The sequence below is a fragment of the Rhinopithecus roxellana genome, chromosome 16 (genome assembly GCF_007565055.1).
Source record: "Rhinopithecus roxellana isolate Shanxi Qingling chromosome 16, ASM756505v1, whole genome shotgun sequence".
Classification (NCBI taxonomy): domain Eukaryota; kingdom Metazoa; phylum Chordata; class Mammalia; order Primates; family Cercopithecidae; genus Rhinopithecus; species Rhinopithecus roxellana.
The window spans coordinates 43,379,883-43,403,442 of record NC_044564.1 but is presented as its reverse complement, the minus strand read 5'-3'; the positions used below and the strand labels follow the sequence as shown (position 1 = coordinate 43,403,442).

Below are 23,560 nucleotides of genomic sequence, written 5' to 3'. Positions count from 1 at the left end.
TAAGTGTAGAAATGAAAGTCAACTGATTTCTGCTGAGGGAAAGCACAGCTGCCTTAGTTAGGGAAGACAGAACACCCTCTTTGAGGAGGTGATATTTGAACAGAAACATAAATGATAACAAGCTAATCATATGAAGAACTATTATATGCAGAAGGAACAGAAAGAGCAAAGAACCCCAGGCAGGGAAAGATTTAGGTGTATTTCCAGAACACAATACTAATGTAGGTGTTGAGAGCAAGTTGGAACAGAAAGAGGGCAAAGGGAGATGTGTTGGAGGGGAAGGCGGGGACCAGCTCAGCAGGGCTTTCTAAATGATGGCGGGCGTGTGAATTGTGTTCTGTTATAGGAAGCCATGAAAGACTTTAAACAGAATTGTGGCCTGACTTTATACAATTTTAAAAGATCACTGCTATGTAAACAGTAACTGTATGTGGGGTGAGAGATGAAGAGACATGACTGGAAGATTGAAGTGGTCCAGGAGAGTGTTGGATCAGGGTGGCAGCAGCGTCAAGACCATCAAAGAGATCAGGCAGCAATAGATAAGCCCCAAGTATCGAGAGATTTTCACAGAGGAAATAAATACGTTTTGCTCAGGGAGTCCAAGTATTGATTGCATCCATTATTTCTGCAAGCTAATCAAAAAATGTAGCAAATATTGAATTTCATAATGCTCCCTATTTGTTTACTATAAGATAAGCATTTGGCTCAAAGAATGTAATGCTATTTTCAAAGACTTTAACAAAATCAGAATTGATTGAATTTATAGCCCCTTTAGAATTAATGTGGCAAAATTACATTAGAGAAACAATGTTAAATAAACCATGTCACAGTTGACAACTTGCTCTTTCTTCTAAGGAATGCATTTTATTTGATGCTAAGGAGCTATAAAATTAAGAGCAAGAGTTAGAGTTATATACTTTGGGCTGCATATAATTAATAGTAATAATAATAGCCCCATGAATATTTAACATTTTGTTCAGTTTATTATACTATAGTCATCTTCTAGGACTTAAATGATAACATTTAATCTTCATGATCTCAAAAGATAGGTACCGTTCTTCCCAATTTATAGAGAGGAAAAACAGAAATTCCCCGTAGCCAAGAAGACAAAACATAGGCTTCGAAAAAATCTGGTAAATTCTGTTACATGTTGTCATTTTGATTTTATTTGGCACACCTGACCTTCTGCCTTTATCTGTGGCCACATACTCTAGCTTTTCTTCTGTTACTATGGTGAATTAATTGTTCATCCTCTACCTAAGGCCACCTCCTCCATTTGTTCACTGGACCCTATCCCATGTCGCCCCATCAAAGACCTCCTCAAAAAATTGTTTTATCTTCAAAATTTCTCTCTGAACTCTATTATTACCATCAATATACATTTGTACTGTTCGTTCTCCTGTCTTAAAGAACGAGAGGAGACTCCCTCTTTGGTCTTTTTAAAAATAATCTCAACTTTATTTTAGATTCAGGGTTACATGTGCAGGTTTGTTACATGGGTAAATTGTGTGATGCTGAGGCTCACCCAGGTAGTGAGCATAGTACCCAGCAGATAGTTTTTCAATCCATACACCCCTTCCTCTTTCCCCTCCCCATAGTCTGCAGTGTCTGTTGTTCCCATCATTATGTCCGTGAGTACCCAATGTTTAACTCCCACTCGTAAGTGAGAGCATGCAGTATTTGATTTTCTGTCCCTGTGTTAATTTGCTTAGGATAATGGCCTCCAACTGCATCCATGTTGCTGCAAAGGACATGGTTTTATTCTTTTTCATGGCTGTGTAGTATTCCATGGTGTATGTGCACCACATTTTCTTTATCCAATCCACCATTGACTGGGCACCTAGGTTGATTCCATGTCTTCACTATTGTGAATACCACTACAATGAGCATATGAGTGCTTGTGTCTTTTTGGTAGAACAATTTATTTGCTTTTGGATATATACCCAGTAATGGAATTGCTGGGTTGAATGGTAGCTCTGTTGTTATTGGGTTTTTTTGTTTGTTTGTTTGAGACAGAGTCTTGCTCTGTCACCCAGGCTGGAGTGCAGCGGCATGATCTCGGCTCACTGCAAGCTCCACCTCCTGGGTTCACGCCATTCTCCTGCCTCAGCCTCCCTAGTAGTTGGGACTACAGGTGCCCGCCACCATGCCCGGCTAATTTTTTGTATTTTTTTTAGTAGAGACGGGGTTTCACCGTGTTAGCCAGAATGGTCTCGATCTCCTGACCTCGTGATCCGCCTGCCTCGGCCTCCCAAAGTTCTGGGATTATAGGCGTGAGCCACCACGCCCAGCCTGTTTTAAGTTCTTTGAGAAGTCTCCAGACTGCTTTCCACAAATAGTATCTCATTGTGGTTTTGATTTACATTTCTCTGATGATTAGTGATGTGGAAAATTTTTTCATGTTTGTTGTCTGCTTGTATGTCTTCCACTGAGAAGTGTCTGTTCATGTCTTCTACACATTTATTAATCGGGTTGTTTTTTGATTGTTGAATTATTTAAGTTCCTTATAGATCCTCGATATTAGACTTTTGTTAGATGTGTAGTTTGTGAATATGTTCTCCCATTCTGTAGGTTATCTATTTATTGATAGTTTCTTTTGCTGTGCAGAAGGTTTTTAGTTTAATTAGATCCAACTTGTCAACTTTTGTTTCTGTTACAATTGCTTTTGAGAACCTGGTCACAAATTCTTTCCCAAGACCCATATCCAAAATGGCATTTCCTAGATTTTCCTCTAGGATTATTATAGTTTGAGTCTTACATTAAATCTTTAATTCATCCTGAGTTAATTTTTGTGTATGGTGAAAGGTAGGGGTCCAGCTTCATTCTTCTGTATAAGGCTAGCCAGTTATCCCAGCACCATTTATTGACTAGGGAGTCCTTTCTTTGTTACTTATCCCAGGGCCATTTACTGAATAAGGGGTCTTTCTCTATTGCTATTTTTTGGTTGACTTTGTTGAAAATCAGATTGCTGTAGATGTGTGGCTTTATTTCAGGATTCTCTATTATATTCTGTTGGTCTACATGTCTGTTTCCGTACCAATACTGTACTGTTTTGGTTACTATAGCCTTTTAGTATAGTTTATATCAAGTAATGTAATGCCTCCGGCTTTGTTCTTTTTGCTTAGGATCACTTTGACCATTCGGACTCTTTTGTGGTTCCGTGTGAATTTTAGAATAGTTTTTACTAGTTCTGTGAAATATGTTAGGAAAAGCATTGAATCTATAGATTTCTCTGGGCAGTATGGCCATTTTAACAATATTGATTCTTCCAATTCATGAGCATGGAATGTTTTTTTCCAATTCATGAGCATGGAATGCTTTCTTATTCTTCTTGTAGACATCTTGCACCTCCTGGGTTAGATGTATCCTTAGGTATTTATTATGTGTGTGTGGCTATTGTGGGTGGATTGCATTTTTTTTTAAAATTGAGATGGAGTTCACTCTGTCACCCAAGGTGGAGTGCAGTGGCGTGCATGATCTTGGCTCACTGCAACCTCCACCTCCCAGGTTCAAATGGTTCTCCTGCCTCAGACTCCCAAGTAGCTGGGACTACAGGTGCACACTACCATGCCCAGCTAATTTTTGTATTTTTAATAGAGATGAGGTTTCACCATGTTGGCCAGGCTGGTCTCAAACTCCTGACCTCAGGTGATCTGCCTGCCTTGGCCTCCCAAAGTGCTGGGATTACAGGCATGAGCCACTGCACCCAGCCAGATTGCATTCTTTATTCGGCTCTCAGCTTGAACATTATTGGTGTGTAGAAATGCTACTGATTTTCATACATTGGTTTATATCTTGGAACCTCACTGAAATTGTTTATTGGTTTCAGGAGCCATTCAGTGGAGTCTTAAGGGTTTTTCAAGTATAGAATCATATCATCAGCAAAGAGAAATAATTTGACTTCTTTTCCTATTTGGATGCTTTTTATTTCTTTCTCTTGTCTGATTGCTTTGGCAAGGACTTCCAGTACTGTGTTGAATAGGAGTGTTGAGAGTGGGCATTCCGTGTCTTGTTTCAGTTTTCAAGGGGAATGTTTTCAGCTTTTGACTGTTCAGTGTGTTGTTGGCTATGAGTTTGTCATAGATGGCTCCTACTATTTTGAGGTAAGTTCCTTTGATGCCTAGTCTGTTGAGGATTTTTATTATGAAGGGATGTTGGATTATATTGAAATCTTTTTCTGTCTATATTGAGTTAATCATGTAGGTTTTGCTTTTAATTATGTTTATGTGGTAAGTCACATTTATTGATTTGCATGCATTGAACCAGCCTTGCATCCCAACTTGATTGTGGTGTATTAGCTTTGATGTGCTGCTGGATTTGGTTTCTTATCTCCTCCCTAATACTGCCTCGTTTCTCCTTTTTTCTCCTGTAGAATGGAATTCTCTGAAGCCATTGTCCCACCTTGCCATCCTCCAACTTTCATTTTCCATTATCTCTTGAAGCCACTGCTTCAGGACTTCACCCCAGCAGTCCACTGAAACTGCTTTTGACAAGGTCACAGTGACCCCTATATACAAAACCCCATGCTTCTCTGAGCTCTCATCTAACTGGTTTTTTTAAAAGGCTTCACTGGTTTTCCCTATATACAATATAACACACATGTACTCCAGCCCTTCAGAATCCCTTCTTTGCAATTATTATACCTCCTTCTATTGATTATTTCTACTGATCTCATTTTCTCTTCCATGCTTGTTCTACTCTACCCAAGTACCCACGATAGTGTCTGGCACTCAACAGGGGTTTAATGAAGAAAAGATGAATGAGTGAATGAATTTATGAATGACTTTCATGCCAATTTGATGCATGTACTGAGATAATTTACTTAAAGATCACACTGGTATTATTTTTGCTTAATATTCTAGAAATGTTATAAACATACATGGTATAGTGTGATGGTTAAAGTACCCAGGCCCTGGATTTGGAAATATGAATTCCAGTATTTTCGTATCATGTTCAGGTTAATTAGCCTCTCTGAGGATCAGTTTGTTTCTATATTAAAATGGAGCTAAATGCTAGTAAATGCTTTATAGTAATGTTTTGGTGATTTTATTATTAATTGCCGTAAAATATTCAGCAGAGCTCCTGTAACAATATAAAGTCTCTAAATATGTTATTATCACTATTTAAAATGGGCAAAGGTGATAAAAACAAAATACTGACTAATCATGCAAAGTACCATAAAAAATTTTTATTGTTCTAAATCTGATGTTGCTGAGTAACCCTTATAGAAAGTCATTATATAATCTTGAGATTATTATACAAGAATGGCCTATATAAGTGGGAAAAATATCAAAGATAATATTAAGTATATGGCATAAACCACTAATTTAATAAAATGATAGGCAAAAGGGGTTGGGGGTAGAGAGGTTTTACTGTCAAGTATACTTAAGAAACTCCACTTCCTATATGCTCCTTTTGAAGATTTAAAAGCATATTAAGGCTAGGCGTGGTGGCTCTCGCCTGTAATCCCAGCACTTTGGGAGGCCAAAGTGGGCAAATCACCTGAGGTCAGGAGTTTGAGACCAGCCTGGCCAACATGGTGAAACCCTGTCTCTACTAAAAATACAAAAATTAGCCGGGCATGGTGGCCTGCACCTATAATCCCAGCTACTCAGGAGGCTGAGGCAGGAGAATCGCTTGAACCCGGGAGACGGAGTTTGCAGTGAGCCGAGATTACGCCATTGCACTCCAGCCTGGGTAACAAGAGCAAAACTCTGTCTCAAAAAAATAATAATAAAAATAAATAAATAAAAGCATATTAAGGGCTCTGAGAAGTCCTGTAGTGAAAACGATGCATTTAACCAGGGTTCTCAACTTTAACTACGTAGAAGCTTTTCTTACTACTTTTTTGAATTGCTTTTAAATTTAACTTCATTTTAAAATTTGCAGAATTACTTTGTGCAATTCAGCTAAAGTCATTAGACCTTTAGAGTCCAAACATTGGAACTAGAAATAATATTAGTGGTTAATTTTATCAACATTTATGTATTCTCTCACTTGTTAATAGCACTCCCATTCACCCAGTCTCCCTTCCTAAACCCTAAGATTTCTTCCATTCCTCATGCTAGTCATCTAGTAAGTCTTGCATGTGCTGTTTCCTAAAACCTTATGAAATCCATCTGCTTTCTTATCCTTACAGTTAGAAACAAATCTCTCATACAGACTTCTACAATATCATACTTTCCAAACTTCCCAGCTTGAGCTTCAGCTTTGAATTCTGCCTGAATGCTGCAGTCAACGAAGTATTTTCATAGGCAAATCTTGTCATTTTTTTTCTCTTTAAAACTCATCACTGCTCTTTATGACTGAGAAGGAACATCCTAGACTTCTTAATATAGGTTCTCTCACAGGTTCTTTCTCAGTTTTGCCAGGGTCTCAGAATTGAAATTTTACATGTCATCTTAGGAAAGGACAGTTTAAAAGTGTCTCTCATTCAGACTTACACAGTTGCATTTACCATGGTGAGCCTTTGGCTTGGCTCCTTGGCATGACCAGCAAAGCATTCTCTCAGGGAACATTCTTGGCTTCATCTTCCCAGTCAGTCCTAAATAGGAAAATGATTTTATAAAACAAGTGAGTGAGTTGACAATGTTTCAGCTGTAGATGACCCCAGGGTTTGTGTCAGAATAAGAAGCTAAGACCCTAAAGTTTTCTATGATTGATTCTTTATTCATTCATTTATTCCTGGTTGCATTGAGGAGGCATTCACTGAGGGGTTATAATATTCCAGGCACTTTTCTAGGTGGTAGTGAAAGATGAATAGCACTCAGCCCTTGTCTTTGGGGAGCTCACTGTATAATGATGAATAAATGTTCTAAAGAAAGTGCAAGCAAGCTTCCAAAGTCCCCTCAGTTTACAGAATCTGGTAAGCTAGGGCAGAGTAGACAGCCCACAATAAGAAGTCTTACTATAGCACAGTCTAGTTGCCTTGGAATCATCTTTTTTGCTCCATTCGGATTTTAATACACTTGGTGCAATCGATATGCATCAGCAGGTGTCTAATATTTACAGCATTTCACAATTTCCTGACAAGTGTGTTTAATAACATTTTTTAGAAAAAGAAAAAAAAACTTGAAATGGAATCTTTTTCATAGTCAGAAAAGCCTCTGTTAAGGTTACCAGTATTCCCATTATTATTTGACTCAAATATTTTTCAAGGCCAGGCGCAGTGGCTCATGCCTGTTATGACAACACTCTGGGAGGCCAAGGCAGGCGGATCACTTGTGGTCAGGCGAGACCAACATGGTGAAACGCCATCTCTACTAAAAATACAAAAATTAGTTGGGCATGGTAGCACATGCCTATAATCCCACCTATTCAGGAGGCTGAGGCAGGAGAATTGCTTGAACCCCAGAGGCCAGTGTTTCAGTGAGCTGAGATTGGGCCACTGCACTCCAGCCTGGACGACACAGCGAGACTCAAAAAAGCAAGATACCAAAAAAAAAAAAAAAAAAAATTCTTTAATACCCACTATATGCCAAGCACTGGTTTGGCATTTACCTTAGTCTTTTTTTTTTTTTTTTTTTTTTCTGGAGAAATCATGCAGTTTTTTGTAGATATTTTAGGAGCATAGCTTATAGAGCTTGCTTTGTCATTTTATCAACTAGTATACTTTGAAGTTCAAGTCATTGTTCTTTGAGCTTCTTAGGCTTTAGTAATATCAATTAAAGCTTTCCAGTGAATTCTAACAGAACAGAGCCATTGTCAAGGATGGTCAAGAAGAGTCAGTGAAGTCAGGATCATTGGCCCTTTCACTCTCTGTTGAAACTGTGGACCTCATCCCATCTTGACTCTTTTGTATTTAGGGGTCCAGATGGAAACCAAGACATCTGATAGACATCTATTGGCATATGTCTGACTGTTTAGTCTCTTAGGAAGACTCTGATTACTATTTTCCCTTCCCATCATTAATTGCCTTTTCAATTCACCAGATTTAAAAACTGATGGATTATGTGGAGTGTTTGCTGAAAGCAAAAGTTGCTTGAACATACACACAAGTGAACATACACGTATTTCCCCACCCTTAAAGTAAAGTCATATGTTCACCAGGAGGGCAGAGAAGAGGTATAATGAAAGCAGTAATAATAATCATAATAAAGTTAACCAATTCCATCCAGGAGGGATATGTTTTTATCTGATACACACCCAGCTGTAGCAGGATTAGTACCAGTTTGCTTTTTAATATATGACAGATTACTGTTAAACTAGTTGGCAAATGTAAAATTTTGGAATGATACATAGCTAGGTGGAAAGAAAAGGGAGCTTCTTTAAAAATTGGTTCCACTTAATGAAAATTGACTTTAACTGGGATTTGCTTTAGAAATTCTCTCTTAAGATTTAACTACATCCTGGTGGAATTCTGTGTATTTAGAACATTAACAAAGCTAAGACGTGGCTTGCCGAGTGTACCCAATATAATATCATCCATTTTGGAAACAAATATGCGTTTTTCATAAATACATATGTGGTTTCACATTATTTAATTATACAAAGTTATCTGACATCCAAGTATCAAATTTAGGTTACTATATTAATGTGAATTGTTGTGCATTTTTATGAAGAGGAACACAAATCTATTCTAACCTTACATAGGTGCAAATTTCAAATTTTTATTAACATCTTGTTTTCAGTTTTAGTTTAGGGATCCATTAGTAACTGGGCAGTTTAAATCAACTTTTGCAAATCCTATTTTAAATCCCTCTGTTAGACTGTTCCACTACTAGATTAATCAGTTATCAATAACAGTCCTTTGTTCTTTTGGTTTGTGTGCTCTGTTTATAGTTACTGCTGGGCTACCTGGGAGGTAAGTGAACTCCTCCTCACAAGAGTGTTCTAGTGTAGTATAGTATGGGTGTCCCTGTTAAGGGAAGATTCAAAATCATATAGGGATTAGAGTAGGTCAAGTTGAGGTCTATACTAATTTTGAGCTGCTCTGATTCTCAACATAGTTTTAAGAAAGTTGATAGGGAGAACAGACAGATTGGTTTCCTTCAACATAACACGGCAGTCATCGGAAAAGAAAAACCACTATTTAATACACAAGGGCCCATTGAACTCAGTTGATAATATCAAATGATTTTAAAGTACATATGGCTTAGATAGCAGGTTTGTTTTTCCACTTCACCTGAGCTTGCATTCCTCACCTCGTGTGATGAATACAGTCAAACCTAATATTTAGCTGTGAACATTATTATAATGCCTGCAGCCAGTTGACATAGGCATGAGCAGGAGCCTCACAGGAACACTCAGCTTATTGATTTGTAAACTGAGTCTTGGCAAAGTTAGGCAACGTGGCCAGTAAGAAAAGTGACTGTGGCACTTTCTGCCACCATGCTCTGTGCAATAGCAGCTCCTGTTGGGTGGGACACGTGGGCCCATCTGTTCACACCCAGCTCCCAGTCAACCGTAGCTGAATTGTGGTCACCAAAGTGAACACTACAACAAAGATCTCTCTCTTTTCTGAGTTCCTGGAGAACTGATCATTCAGGCAACTGATTTGGCACATCCCTAAACCCCGCCATGTGGTCTGTTCTCTTCCTCTTCATCCTTGGATGTGGCCTGCAGTGGTATAGAGAGTCCCTCTCTTGCTCAAGTTGGTTACTCTCTAGCTATTTCACCTGAGACAAACTATGAGCACTCGTTTCCCAGAGAAAAGGCTATGATAGGACTTGCTTCACAGAGCTACCGTGAAGGCTGAATGAGATTGCACATATGAAGTGTGCAGTCCTGCAGTCGGCTTCTTATAAAAGGAAGGGCCACACTGGATGCATCTTTAAGGACCCGAAAATAGTCACTACAGAGGCTTGTAAATAATGTGAGCCTGATAACAGCTGTAATTTTCTCTAAAGCGTAGTTTGTTTTAATTAAGACAGGATTGTGTTCATGGGTAGGAAACGGAGAGAGCTGATCTCTATTTCAGAAATGTTAGGAGTTGCTCCGTGTAAGATCAAGATTACTACTTCATATAGTAGAGGCGTGTGACAGTTCAGGCCCCATGCTGGGGTCTAGATGAGGGTAGCTTACCCTTGCAGACTTGAGCTGGCACTTGGAACCACTTCACAGTGAGAGATTTCATAATTTAGAGCTAACTTAGGGAAGAGTATGAACTTTTCATTATTGCTGGAATATCCTTCTATCCTCCTTTCCAAGTGCCTGTCCAAATATTTACAGTAAGTTCCTTTCATACCTCTGTCAATAATAAATGTTTTTATTCTCTATGAAAGAAATTTTTCAAATTTTATGCCTTCCATATACATTTAAAGGTGATACATATTTCTGAGCAGTTTCAGCATTGGTAATCAATGTTAACATTAGAAATGTCCTTCTTAACTTCATAAACCTGGCCCTCCTGAAAGTCTGAGCATAGTTTTGCCTTTGCTCTGGGATGAACCAAGTTGTAAAAACTTTTGGGAGGTGTGAGAATAGCTTTTCTGGCCAGGCGCGGTGGCTCATGCCTGTAATCCCAGCACTTTGGGAGGCTGAGGCGGGTGGATCTTGAGGTCAGGAGTTCGAGACCAGCCTGGCCAAGATGGTGAAATCCCATCTCTACTAAAAAATACAAAAATTAGCTGCGCGTGGTGGTGGGCATCTGTAATCCCAGCTACTCGGGAGGCTGAGGCAAGAGAATCGCTTGAACCCGGGAGGCAGAGTCAGCAGTGAGCCGAGATCACGCCACTGCACTCTAGCCTGGGCGACAGAGCAAGACTCTGTCTCAAAAAACAAAACAAACAAACAAAAACAAAAAACAAGGAATAGCTTTTCTTCTCCCAAAAATGGGGATGCTGAGATGGTGGATGTACCCAGAACAGCTGTGTTGTTGCTAGTAATTATTGATTGTGGTTATTTCAGAGAGCATATCAGATATACAATTATTTTCTTAGCTGCTTGGAGTGAGGAATTGAGAAATCTAGTCTGCCTGCCCCTCTTTCCAGCCAATGTGAGATGCCCCCACACGATGGGAAAACTGTTTGTGCAGGGGCTCAAAACATGGAGGATGTAGGAAGGAGTGACTGGAAGTTAATCACCTGATTCTTGCTGAGGCTTCTGTGAACAGATAAGATGAGGTCTGAGAAAAAACAGAATTGACCAGTATGAATTGACCATCGAGGGACTATTAACACAGCTAATTATTTGGGAATTGTTGATTTGGCAAAGGAGATAAGGCAGAAGGGAAGGTTGTTTTATTTTGTTTTGTTTTTTAATTTTCTCGAATCCACTATGGTTAAGCATGTTTTCCTAGTATTTTTAGGAACACCTGGTGTCAGTACTAGTCAGTATTTTTAGGAACACCTGGTGTCAGTACTAGTCAGGGGAAATCAGCATTGGATGAGGCAAGACTGGGTGCATTCTGGCCCCAGCCCTGCCTCTAACTGGCTCTGGTAACATCATTTTCTGAGTTCCCTTGTGTAGAAAGGTAAAATTACACTGCATGAACCTTTTATGTGTCCAGCTTTATGTAATATCCATAGGGCATTATTCAGCTCCAAAATTATATTATTTGAAGTTCCTGAATGACCAGAATATCTAAAAGTTCATCGAAATAGAATTCTTTGTATGAAAGTGTATTTATTTTCATTGGTAAATACACCCAGTTTTTATTTCATCACAAATATTCTACTACTCTTTCTCCATGTAAGACTGATTTTCTTCTTCCAGTTATGCTGTGAAAATAAACAAAGTAAAAGAAATCTACACGATTGTGATATTGCTGTCAGGAGCCAAGGGTCACACCAACTTTTACACTGTTGTGATAAAGTTAAGAAGCTGTGTTAAGTGTGTAAATCCTCAGTGTCAATCAACCTTTATGAAGAAAGGACATCTCTGATAAGGAAATTGATTCTACTAAGCCTTTAGTGAGTTGGTGCTCTACCAAATTTATATTCTAGCAGATATGGTGAATAAGTAACTCAATTTTTTTCTTTCTATTCACACAATAAACATAAAATTAGCTAATGATAGGGATGCAGGCAAGTTCTGTATTTGCAGCACTGATTCATTGTCCTTGACACTAGTCTTTGACCACCTTACTCATCATTTCCAAGTGTCACTTTAGAAAACTGACCTGAAGTCCCTGAATTCAGTGCAACATGCTCTCCATTCATGGACTAGGACATGAACAATATCATGAAAAGACCCTAAAAGTAGCTTGTAAATGACATTTAAAATTTTGTCATTTGCAGTTGATCCTATAGTCATTATTAGGCTCTCTATTTTTTGAAAAGTGAAGTTGGCTGCATTTGATATGCTCAGGAAGCATATAAAATGGATTTTCATGTGTGAATGGTAAAATTAATATGATTGTTAATAACTGCATCTGATAACTTAAGTGCATCATTAAAAAGTCAAAAGAACATTAAAAATTTCTTGGCTTAGTGACCTATTGTGTGCACAGAAAATCATAATACAGACTACCTGGTATAGGGCTGAAAAGATAGATTGGTGAGGTTAAGATGCAATGGAAGAGGAGGGAGCGAAATCACGTCGCATAAGAAATGGCAAGAAGACAAAAATGAGCGGAAATAGGTAACTATCCATAAAAGCCTTCTTTGCTCCATTTTTCTTACTGGAGAAGTAGAAAATCACTGCATTTGTATTTCCCATCTCTCTCATCAGCCATCTTTTGAGTGGCTAAGTAGCACAGAATGTGAATGATGAAGATACTCCCGTACAGTGTTCTTTGGAAGCCAGTCTGACGATGTTTAGACAGCCCTTCCTCAGAGTCTCTCTTAGGCTGCATGGGTGGGTCTGGCAGCTGACAGGCTAAAGCAGGTGCATAAAGATTGAGACCAGTAGCAGGTCCAGGAACTGGGCTGCGGGAAGCACTGGACATCAGCAGGTGCTGGTGGAGGCCACTCACTGGTTGTTGGCTGGTTGCAGAAATCAGCTTTAGGGAGCTGTTGCTTCCCATTGGTAAGCATTTTCGATCCTGGAATTTTTGCTTGGAAACAAGCGGAATTAATGAACTGTTTCCTTTACTCAAATCACCAAATAAATAAAGCATAATTAATGAGTGTTTGCTTTAAAATACATATAATAGTTCCTCTGTTTACCTTAGTTATTCTGAGAGCACAATTATGAAATATTCTGAGTGTAGAAGCAGAACAAGAGAAACCTGGATACTCTCTACATTGGACAAAACATCTCATATTGTCTCATTCAAGTTACTTGTGGATTTTTTGAGGGGATGGACCACCTTATTCCCTGAGTCTTAACTTGATTCCATATAATTAATTTCCCTAACCTCAGCTCCATCTTACTCGGATGAACTGATTGAAAAAACAAGTCTGGGGCTTAAGTAAGCTCTTATCCCATAGATGTCTTCATACACCTTTACCATGACTACCATGTGTGGCCAGATTCCTGACAAGGCACAGATCAATGTCGGTTGCAGACCCCTGGCTTAAACAAGGGAAATTTATCTTCTTACAGTTCTGGAGGCTGGAAGGCTAGAAGTCCAAGACCACAATGCTTGTAGAGCTGGTCCTGGCCCTCCTCAACTTGCAGATACCACCTTCTGGCTGTGTCTTCACATAGCCTTCCCTCTGTGCCCACACCCTGAGAGAAAGAGAAAGAGAGAGAGAGTGTGCTAGAGAGATATGAGCTCTGATATGTCTTCCTCTGTTTATATGGACATCACCTCTGTGCATCACCAAGAACTCTTTCTCCCACCAAGTTATACCAGTTTAGCTTGTTTCTAACAATAGGATAAATGTGATCAAAAATTATTTAAGTTGCTCAAAGAAGCAGTATGTTTTAGAATTCTGGAACAAATGTTTTGTGTGAGTGCTACAAAAAACAGTTTTTAAAGGGGGTTTTGATGGTATTTGTGAGGTTTTTTAAATTTTTTTTTTTTTTTTTGGTCTTTATGTTTCTAGACGAGATCTATTTCTTTTAATGAACCCTGTTCTATAAACAACAAGATTTATTTCAAAAATGCTTGTCAGAATATCCTTGAGCTTTAAAAATAGGAACAGTTCTTTATTTCTTAGCTACTAAGTCATTAGTAGTAAGTGTCCTTGTCTCTCTCCAACTTCTTCCCCTTACCCCTGGATGCCCCTTTATCCAGGGAATATGGAGTATGGAATAACCATGGCATAGAAAGCTTACAGAGAGAACTGTGCTATTTTCTCCCCAAAAGGAGGAATATCAAAAAAGGTGGGGAGAGGAATGACAAGGGGCTTTGATAAGTTGGGTATTGAGGTGGTGCTTGCGAGACATCACGAATGAATGGAAGTGCCTCATTCCAAAGTTGTTTTGTTGTGTCTTTTTTTTTTTTTTTTTTTTTTTTTTTTTTTTTTTTTTTTTTTTGAGACGGAGTCTCACTCTGTCGCCCGGGCTGGAGTGCAGTGGCCGTATCTCAGCTCACTGCACGCTCCACCTCCCGGGTTTATGCCATTCTCCTGCCTCAGCCTCCCGAGTAGCTGGGACTACAGGCGCCCGCCACCTCGCCCGGCTAGCTTTTTGTATTTTTTTTAGTAGAAACGGGGTTTCACCGTGTTAGCCAGGATGGTCTCGATCTCCTGACCTCGTGATCCGCCCATCTCGGCCTCCCAAAGTGCTGGGATTACAGGCTTGAGCCACCACGTTGTGTCTTTTCAGGTCGACATATACAGATCCAGAGGTTCTGATCAGACTCAGGGTCTCGACCTCTTGTCTCTACCACGTCCTAGTTATATGATACTGGGCCTATTACTTAACGTTATCAGTTTCCTAATATGGAACAATCCATTCAGTGCTATCTACTTTGCTGGTGTTGCTCTAAATTCTGCTCTAAATTAACTAATAATATGTGAAAGCTTCTAGCACAGTATCTAGCCACATATTAATATATGTTACTATCTTTCTTACTCTTTTTTATATCACAAGAATTTACTCATGGCCTTTTAAAAATACTTACTAAGCAATACAGGAGAAGAAAGTAATACTAAAATATCAAATAAAACCTAACTGCACTGACTAAAAAATAATCACACTATTTTAAAGAAAGAAATTTAGTTCCATCATACACTAATGTTCTCAAAGCCTGGCTCTGAGTGTATGATTTAATTGGTAATCCAGCATGAAGTGGCCTTTTCTGACCTTCTGAGCCACAAAGAAATCCAATTCTTTTCTACCCTTTAATAATAATGCTGATAGGGTATTACAAATTGATTTTCATAGGGCATTCATGAGAAAAAAACGTGCATTTAGATACAAAGAGAGTATTTACAGGTTGTTCAAATGGATGCTCATGGATTCCACAATATATTTTGCCTTAAGTTAACTAACTTTTAACGGAGCACTCAATTAAATTGAAGAGATTTTTCTCTCTTTTTGCCATGCAAAGCCATATTTAAATAGCCAATTGCAATCACACTACTTCACCAAGCTAGAAAATGTCGTTATTTCCCACACTTTAGGAAAATATATGCCTCAAGATTCTTTTCTCTTCATAGTACTGCTTGCACCCTTCCTTCTCCCTATACCCCTCATTAAGATTTAATTCTTAAATTCACTTTTTTTTGGAGAAATGTCCAGATTTTTAATTTTTTGCCACGTATGCTTTGGTTTCTGGATATTTCATACAAGTGGAAACCCCCTGTGCCTCTGTAGGAAATGTATTTTTGAATTGCTAATTGTTTAGGGTTAACCCCATAGATCTTTAGCAGCTGTCTTGATGGCATTTCTAGCCCACAAATTCAGTCTGTTTATTTCTGAGACTTCAATCATAAACCATACTCACAGGAATAAAGGTCAGATTGCCTCCTGGGTCGAATGATGGCAGTCTCTCTGCGTTCTGTGGCAGAGCACACAGAATCCAACGAGGGGCAGACCACTGTTCTTCCTCTCTCCTCGTGTTAGTCAGCCTGGGCTACTGTAACAAAACAGCACAGACTGGGTGGCTTAAACCAGTGGTCCTCAACTTTTTTGGTGCCAGGGAAAGGTTTCGTGGAAGTCAGTTTTTTTACAGAACGGGGGGTTAGGGGATGATTCAAGCACATTACATTCATTGTGCACATTATTTCTCTTATTACATTGTAATATAAAATGAAATTATACAACTCACCATAATATAGAATCATGGAAACCCTGAGCTTGTTTTCCTGCAACTAAATGGTCCCATCTGGGGGTGATGGGAAACAGTGACAGATCATCAGTCATTAGATTCTCTTAAGAAGCACGAAACCTGGATCCCTCACATGCGCAATTTATAAGAGGGTTCGAGCTCCTATGAGAATCCAGTGCCACTGGTGATCTGACAGGAGGTGGAGCTCAGGCGGTAAGTGAGTAATGGAAAATGGCTGTAAACACAGATGGAGCTTCGCTTGCCTGCCCACCACCCACCTCCTGCTGTGTGGCCAGATTCCTAACAAGGCACAGATCAATTTCGGTTGCAGACCCCTGGCTTAAACAAGGGAAATTTATCTTCTTACAGTTCTGGAGGCTGGAAGGCTGGAAGTCCAAGACCGCAATGCTTGTAGAGCTGGTCCTGGCCCTCCTCAACTTGCAGATACCACCTTCTGGCTGTGTCTTCACATAGCCTTCCCTCTGTGCCCACAACCTGAGAGAGAGAGAAAGAGAGAGAGAGTGTGCTAGAGAGATCTGAGCTCTGATATGTCTTTCTCTGTTTATATGGACACCAGTCCTGTGCCCTCCCACACTTATGACCTCATTTAAGCTTAATTGCCTCACTGAAAACCCTTTTTCCAAACACATTGGTCGTTAGGGCTTTAGCATATGACTTTAGGGGAACACAGTGCAGTCCACCGCACACCTTCAGAACTATTCTGGTGTCTCCTATTTAACACTTAAGATCTCTTCTTCCCTTCTCTCCACGAGCTCTGTGCATGCGGACACTGATCTCTATGGGTTTTAATGAGGTTTGGCCAGTGGGGTACGCTGGCCAGAAATTGGAATGTAAGACGGGGGGACTGGGTGCTCAGGTATACATTCACCTGCCCCTAGCCTGCAGGGCCAACACAGGCTAGCGTGTCCCCTGACCAACTCGGATTAACCCCTCTGTCCCCAGCTCCAGTGACTCCCCTCTCTCTGTGCCCCTTCAGGCCTAGAAGTGGTTATTGACCCCACACTGTCCTTTGAGGTTTTCCTTCACCACGCTCAGTTATACAACAATTCCCTCAAATTATTTGTTCAAAACAAGGACATCACCTCTGTCTGGAAGGGACATTTTCAGGGCAGCAGCAACCTACTGTCCTCTCAACTCAGGACTCTCTCAACCCAGTAGATCCCCAAAGCACTCCTCAGCAATGCCATTGCCCCTCCTTATTGATGTCTTCCGTGAGTGCTGCCGGAATAGAATGACCTGTGTTTACACTTCTTAGGGAGTCCCCCCTCAGGGTGGGATTTCAGGGAACGTGGGGGTTGGAAACTACATCCTACCTCTTGGGGGCAAGGCATACATCTATTCTTTATCAGTTCTAATCCTACTGCCAAGTCTAGAAAGGACTTGAGTGCTGGTCTGCTCTTACATTCTAAGGCCAAGCTGCAGTGAAGTCATGGGAGATTTGGCCAGAAAGGGTATAATAACCAGTAGCCCTCTTTTTGCCCAAAAGAAGACTGTTGTAAGGATTAATAGCTCAGGCTGTGGCTCCAGTCAGTTTTCCAGGTCTGGCATTTTCTTTTTTTTTTTGTTTTTTTTTTTTGTTTGTTTGTTTAGAGACAGTCTTTCTCTGAGCCCTGTTGCCTAGGCTGGAGTACAGTGGTGTGACATAACTAACTGCAGCCTCGACCTCTTGGGCCCAAGTGATCCTCTCACCCCAGCCTCCCTAGAAGCCAGGAATATAGGCGCATGCCACCATGTGGGGCTAATTTTTTATTTTTTTCTTAGAGACAAGGTCTTGCTATGTTTCCCAGGCTTGTCTCTAAGTGCTGGGATTACAGGCATGAGCCACTGCACCCAGCCCGTTAGTGAGCAGTTCTGAGAACCAGTTTGCTCATCTGTAAAATGATGATAATATAAACTTGGATCGTGCAGAGTAATGTTTGTACAGCACTTGGCGCATAGAAGGTTTTTTAGAAATGTTAGCCTCTGTTGTTTTTAGTACACAGTGGACCTTCTATGGGTAAAACCCCTTTTGGCCATAACATTAAAAAATTATCTCTTAAGAATTGACTCTGTGTTTTCCCTCTTAGTAGAGGAATTAAAGTTCTTGTTTCTTTTTATTAAAGTAAGACATGGCCATGGAAGATTGACATAAAAAAAAAATAAAAAGCTTTTCTGATCTTACAATACAGGATAACTTCAATTACATTTTCACGTTATGGTATGCCTCTAAATTTATGCATATAGACTTCTGTACACACACACTTTTTTGTCTTTCCCTTTTTTTTTTTTTAAGATACAGGGTCTTGCTCTGTCACTCAGCCTGGAGTGCAGCGGAGCAATCATAGCTCACTGCAGCCTCGAACTCCTGGCTCCAAGCAATCCTTCCACCTCAGCCCCTGAAATAGCTGAGACTAGAAGCATGCACCACCACTTGGATATTTCTTTTTAATTTTTTGTAAATATGTTGTCTTGCCCTGTTGCCCAGGCTGGTCTCTTAACTCCTGGCCTCAGATGATCCTCCTGCCTTGACCTCCCAAAGCACTAGGATTATAGGCATTGGCCACTGCACCCAGTCTACACACATTTTTTCCTAAACTGAGACTGCTATATCATTTTGTATCCTACATTTGTACCTACATTATCACAAAAATGCTTCCTAAATATTTTCTTATTAAATATTATTTAAAATCAAGTTACTTTTTAAAGATAGTTTAATTGAATTTTATTCATGGGCACACTGTCATAATTTTACAAATACACACACACACACACAAACACACACACACACACGCTTGTACCATATATGCTTTTTAGTTGCGTTGTGAGTCTTTGTCTATCATCCGTTATGGCGCTGTTTAAATCAGGTGGGTTTTTGCACAATCCCATATATTCTATTGACCTGTCGGGTGAGGCCCAGTAGGACCCTGATTTTTGCCTGTAACACAGCCCCTCAGTGTCTGATAGAGAGGGAACATATGGATGATGAGTTGGAACATTCTTTCTTTCCCTCTGGTATGTTGTTCTGTCTCTGAGGTCTAGACATAGTTTCTCAGTCTGACCACCCTCACCATAGCGATGCATAATCCCTCCTAGAGATTATCATAGCATTGAACAAGATTCTTAGTTTGTGATGGCTTGGTGATTTCTGCACCTTTCTCTCTATTTCATGAATATTTTGATGAAATGTTAAGGGATGGTAAACCAGGCCCAGCTGTCGAGCAGCAATAGCAACTGAAAGTTTATCCCCCTCTCTCTTCATGAATATTTCCAGTTCCTGGGTAATCATAAAGCATTTTTTCCAAGTTCAAGTACAAAAAGAAACGTATGATCAGGTCTGTCAAATCATGTCATAAATATTCCATTCCTTGAAGAGGCAAGGTCAGGAAGAGTTGAAGAGTTTATCACAGATACTCCAGACTTTGTTGTCTCTTTTTCTTTGGCTCTTTTTCCAGAAATTCTAAGAAAGCATTCCCCAAATTTTCCTTCCACCTGGGGACCAGAAAACTAGGGCCTGGAAGGAAGAAAGTCTCTGCCATCACTAGCTTTGTGACTTTGGTTCTCACTTCCTAATAGAAAATGATGGGTTTGGCCTCAATGTCCTCCAATTTGCCTTCTAGCTTTAAAATGGCACAATTTCTTAGGGATTCAGCTGTAGCTATTCCCAGAAATACTCTCCATTTTGGCTTAATTCTGTTTTCTCCTGAAGACATCAGCTTATAGTCACTTCACTGTGTATGTCTATATTCTACTTTTCTTCTTTTCCTTACTTATTGAGGACTTTAAGAAAGTCTTTTTTTGTTTTTGTTTTTGTTTTTGTTTTTAGACGGTGTCTCACTCTGTCGCCCAGGCTAGAGTGCAGTGGTATGACCTTGGCTCACTGCAGCCTGCACCCTCCACCTCTCAGGTTCAAGCGGTTCTCCTGCCTCAGCCTCCTGAGTAGCTGGGATTACAGGCATGCACCACCACGCCTGGCTAATTTTTGTATTTTTAGTAGAGACGGAGTTTTCCCATGTTGGACAGACTGGTCTTGAATTCCTGACTTCAGGTGATCTGCTCATCTCTGCCTCCCAAAATGCTAGGATTACAGGCATGAGCCACCATGCCTAACCAAGAAATTCTTTTAGTTATTTTCAGCTACCAAGCTTTGGCATGAAGAATGTGACACTGTCTTCTAGCATTCTAAGAAAATGTTAATAGATCTATGGTCAAATATGTTTGGAAAAATTACATTAGACTGTATCCTGCTTTTAGAATTTTACAGTAAGCATTCATTTATTAAAGGTGCTTAGAAGTTTTGCAATAAAGAGGCTCACTTAATTTTGTTTAACTCAGGGATTCCCAAATGTATGTGATCTTGAAATCCTTTTATTTATGGTAGCATCTATTAACATCCCTCAGTAATTAGTGCCTACACCACTCATGGGAAGATCAGTTCTATAGAAAGAAGTACAGTTAGTACTTGCTTCTGACACTCACCAACAGTGTGATTCAGCATGGAGACATAACCTCTCTATAGCTCATGTTCCTCAGATGTAAACGAGGGTGCATAACCGCACCCAGTTCATGGCAGATGTGAAGACTTGAAACAATAGTGCATAACTATGGTAATTACAACTAATAATATCCCAACTCTCATATCTCACTGGGTTCAAATTTTGGCCCTACCACTTACTGTTAATGACCTTAGGAACATTACTTAAATTCCTTTTAAAAAAAATTTTTAATTTAATTACTTAACTTCTGTACCTCAGTTTCTCCACAGCATAATGGAGACAGGAATTGTGCCAGCCTCACAGGATCGTTGAAAGAATTCAATCCAGTTCATGTAAAATTCTTTGACTTGTGCTTGGTCCATAAATATTAGACATTATTATTGTCATTATGTATGCTCTTGTAACTTTTCTGACCGTTTTAGTCTATAAAACCAACTCTTCTTACTCCACTCCCAAAAGCTGCCTAAGCCCAGCATATTAAGATAGCAACACACCCCACCTGCACATACTCAGTTCGGGTCAGTGGATTCTGACCTCTTCATTTAGAGTCATTTCACACCATCATTTAGCTTTCTCTGTTTGTGAACAGGGGCGGAGAGGCCTCGGCTCTGTGTTTGTTTGGGCATCTGGAAATGGCGGAAGGAGCAAAGACCACTGCTCCTGTGATGGCTACACCAACAGCATCTACACCATCTCCATCAGCAGCACTGCAGAAAGCGGAAAGAAACCTTGGTACCTGGAAGAGTGCTCATCCACGCTGGCCACAACCTACAGCAGCGGGGAGTCCTACGATAAGAAAATTGTACGTGCCATGTGCATGCCCATCACGATCTGTTTATTTAATGTTCACTTTGAAATACAAAGGGAGAACCATAAATATATATACACAAGTAATATATGGAAATAGAAAATTAGATTCGTTGATAACATCAGAAGTCGTAAACATTACTAATTGAAAATGCTTGTGCGGTCATCACATTGCAACATTTAATGTGGCCTTAGACGTGATTAAGCTTCAGTTTTATAGAGGATAAATGATTGGTTCACATTCACATTGTGAGTTAGTGGCAGAGAAGAGACTGGAATCTATGCCTGACTCAGCCCTGGGCTCCTGTCACTGTGTTTCCACACTGACTTTTAACTTTAGCTTTAGTGCTTTGGTTTCTAAGTACAGCCAGTTCAGTGTGAAAAACAAAAGTGTGTGAGGAAACTCAGAATTCCATTGAAACTATACTTACTTAACATGAACTAAACCTCTATAAAAGGTACAATTTTTTGTTTGTTCTTGTTTTTATGATGTTGATGATGACGTCTGTTGCCCAGGCTGGAGTGCGGTGGCATGACCTTGGCTTACTGCAACTGCTGCCTCACGGATCCAAGCCATTCTCCTGCCTCAGCCTCCCAGGTAGCTGGGACTACAGGGGCCCACCACCATGCCCAGCTAATTTTTGTATTTTAGTAGAGACAGGGTTTCATGATGTTGGCCAGGCTGGTCTCAAACTCCTGAACTCAAGTGATCCACCTGCCTCGGCCTCCCAAAGTGCTGGGATTACAGGTGTGAGCCACCACAGCTGGCCAAAAAGTGCATTTTTTATAGACAGCACAAAGTTTGCTGGATGGAGAAGCACAGAAGCTGCATGGGGTCCCCCGTTTAGCAACATATCCTGTGCTCTAGGCAAACAGCCAGTGTGATTAAGAGTTCAGGTGGCAGGCCCAGCCTGCATGAGTTTCTTTCACTCTTGAGCTATTTGCTAGTTGAGTAATTTTGGACAAATTAATCTGTCTGTCTCAGCATACTTATTTATACAAAGAGGACATTTAGTAGCACATAGTTCACGGAGTTATTACAAAATAATGAGGAAGGCAGTAAAAAGTGCTTCGCACAGTATCCGGCCCTTCAGTGCTTAGGAAAGCTCTAACTTTTCGGGGGTGCCCAGCACTGTGCCGCTGATTATAAATTTCACACACCTTGCCCTTTGCACTTTGCCCTTTTTCCTGATCATGATTTTGTAAACTGTCTCTGGATTTGTCTTTTAAGGTAGAGCTAAGATGCTGTACCTGACACTTTAGAGCATTTAGCCAAGACCCTGCTTCTGGCTCTAACAGATCTATGCAGGTTGGGGTCACTCTACTGGTGCTCCATCTGCCTTTCCCGCAGTCCGTAGAGAATAGGACTATACCTCCTTTGTGCGAGTCTTAATCCGCATCCATTCTGTTCCTCTTGATTCCTGGTTATTATATGATTTTTCTGTTTCATTTATCAGTTACTTTTTACTACCTTCTTTAGTTACATTTTGTAGATGGATTTAGGTAAAAATTGCCTCCCCATATACATGTCCCCATCTTTCCCTAATTGCTCCACAATGTCTGGGTTTAAATATATACACCCAATTCTACCTGTCAGTACCTCCAACGTTCATCAATAAGCATAACTCCGAAGCAGCAAGTAAAATATAAAAGGCAAAAATGCAGAGATGAGCTTTGCATTTGAAGTTTCTGGCTTCCGTAACTGGAACGGGATGCCCCAGTGAAATTTTGCCTCCATTAGAGAAATGTTATTATCTAGAAATATCCTTCTGCTTTTACATAAGAAGACCTTGTGTCTTCTAACTCATGGTCAATGTCCACTAGCATGGAGTGACATCCGTCAGCCCTGCATCATGACATTCCTGATGAAAACTCTGGAATAAGAGTTCTCGTTTTTTACCTCTGGAGTTTGAAATCATCTTAATGCAAACTCACTATTGCTTCAAAGTAATTATGCCTATTTAGTCAGTCCTGTTATTCTCCATGGGGTGATTGCTGTGGGGAGGGTATTGTTAACGTTTATCAATGCCTTCTGTAAGAGAAGCGTATAGTCTTATGGTAAAAATCTCAAAGAAGTAGGAAAGGTTGTCGCGGTCCAGATGGGAGAACACAGTGTGTACAGAGGGACTGCAGAATCACTGCTGGGAGGTTTACTCTCTAAACCTAACCTCCTGGGGCCTTCGCCATTATTTGCTGTGATTGTGTGGTTGCTGCT

General features: G+C 40.1%; 1 protein-coding gene across 3 annotated transcripts in view; it reads left to right on the top strand.

The window, feature by feature from the left end:
* Window positions 1-23,560, top strand: part of PCSK5 (proprotein convertase subtilisin/kexin type 5) — a 466,860-nt gene that overhangs the window by 183,902 nt on the left and 259,398 nt on the right. For all 3 annotated transcript variants that reach the window (XM_030920278.1, XM_030920277.1, XM_030920279.1), the window contains exon 8: window positions 21,128-21,340. In XM_030920278.1, the coding sequence (XP_030776138.1) occupies window positions 21,128-21,340 (213 nt within the window). The remainder of the gene's footprint in view (window positions 1-21,127; window positions 21,341-23,560) is intronic.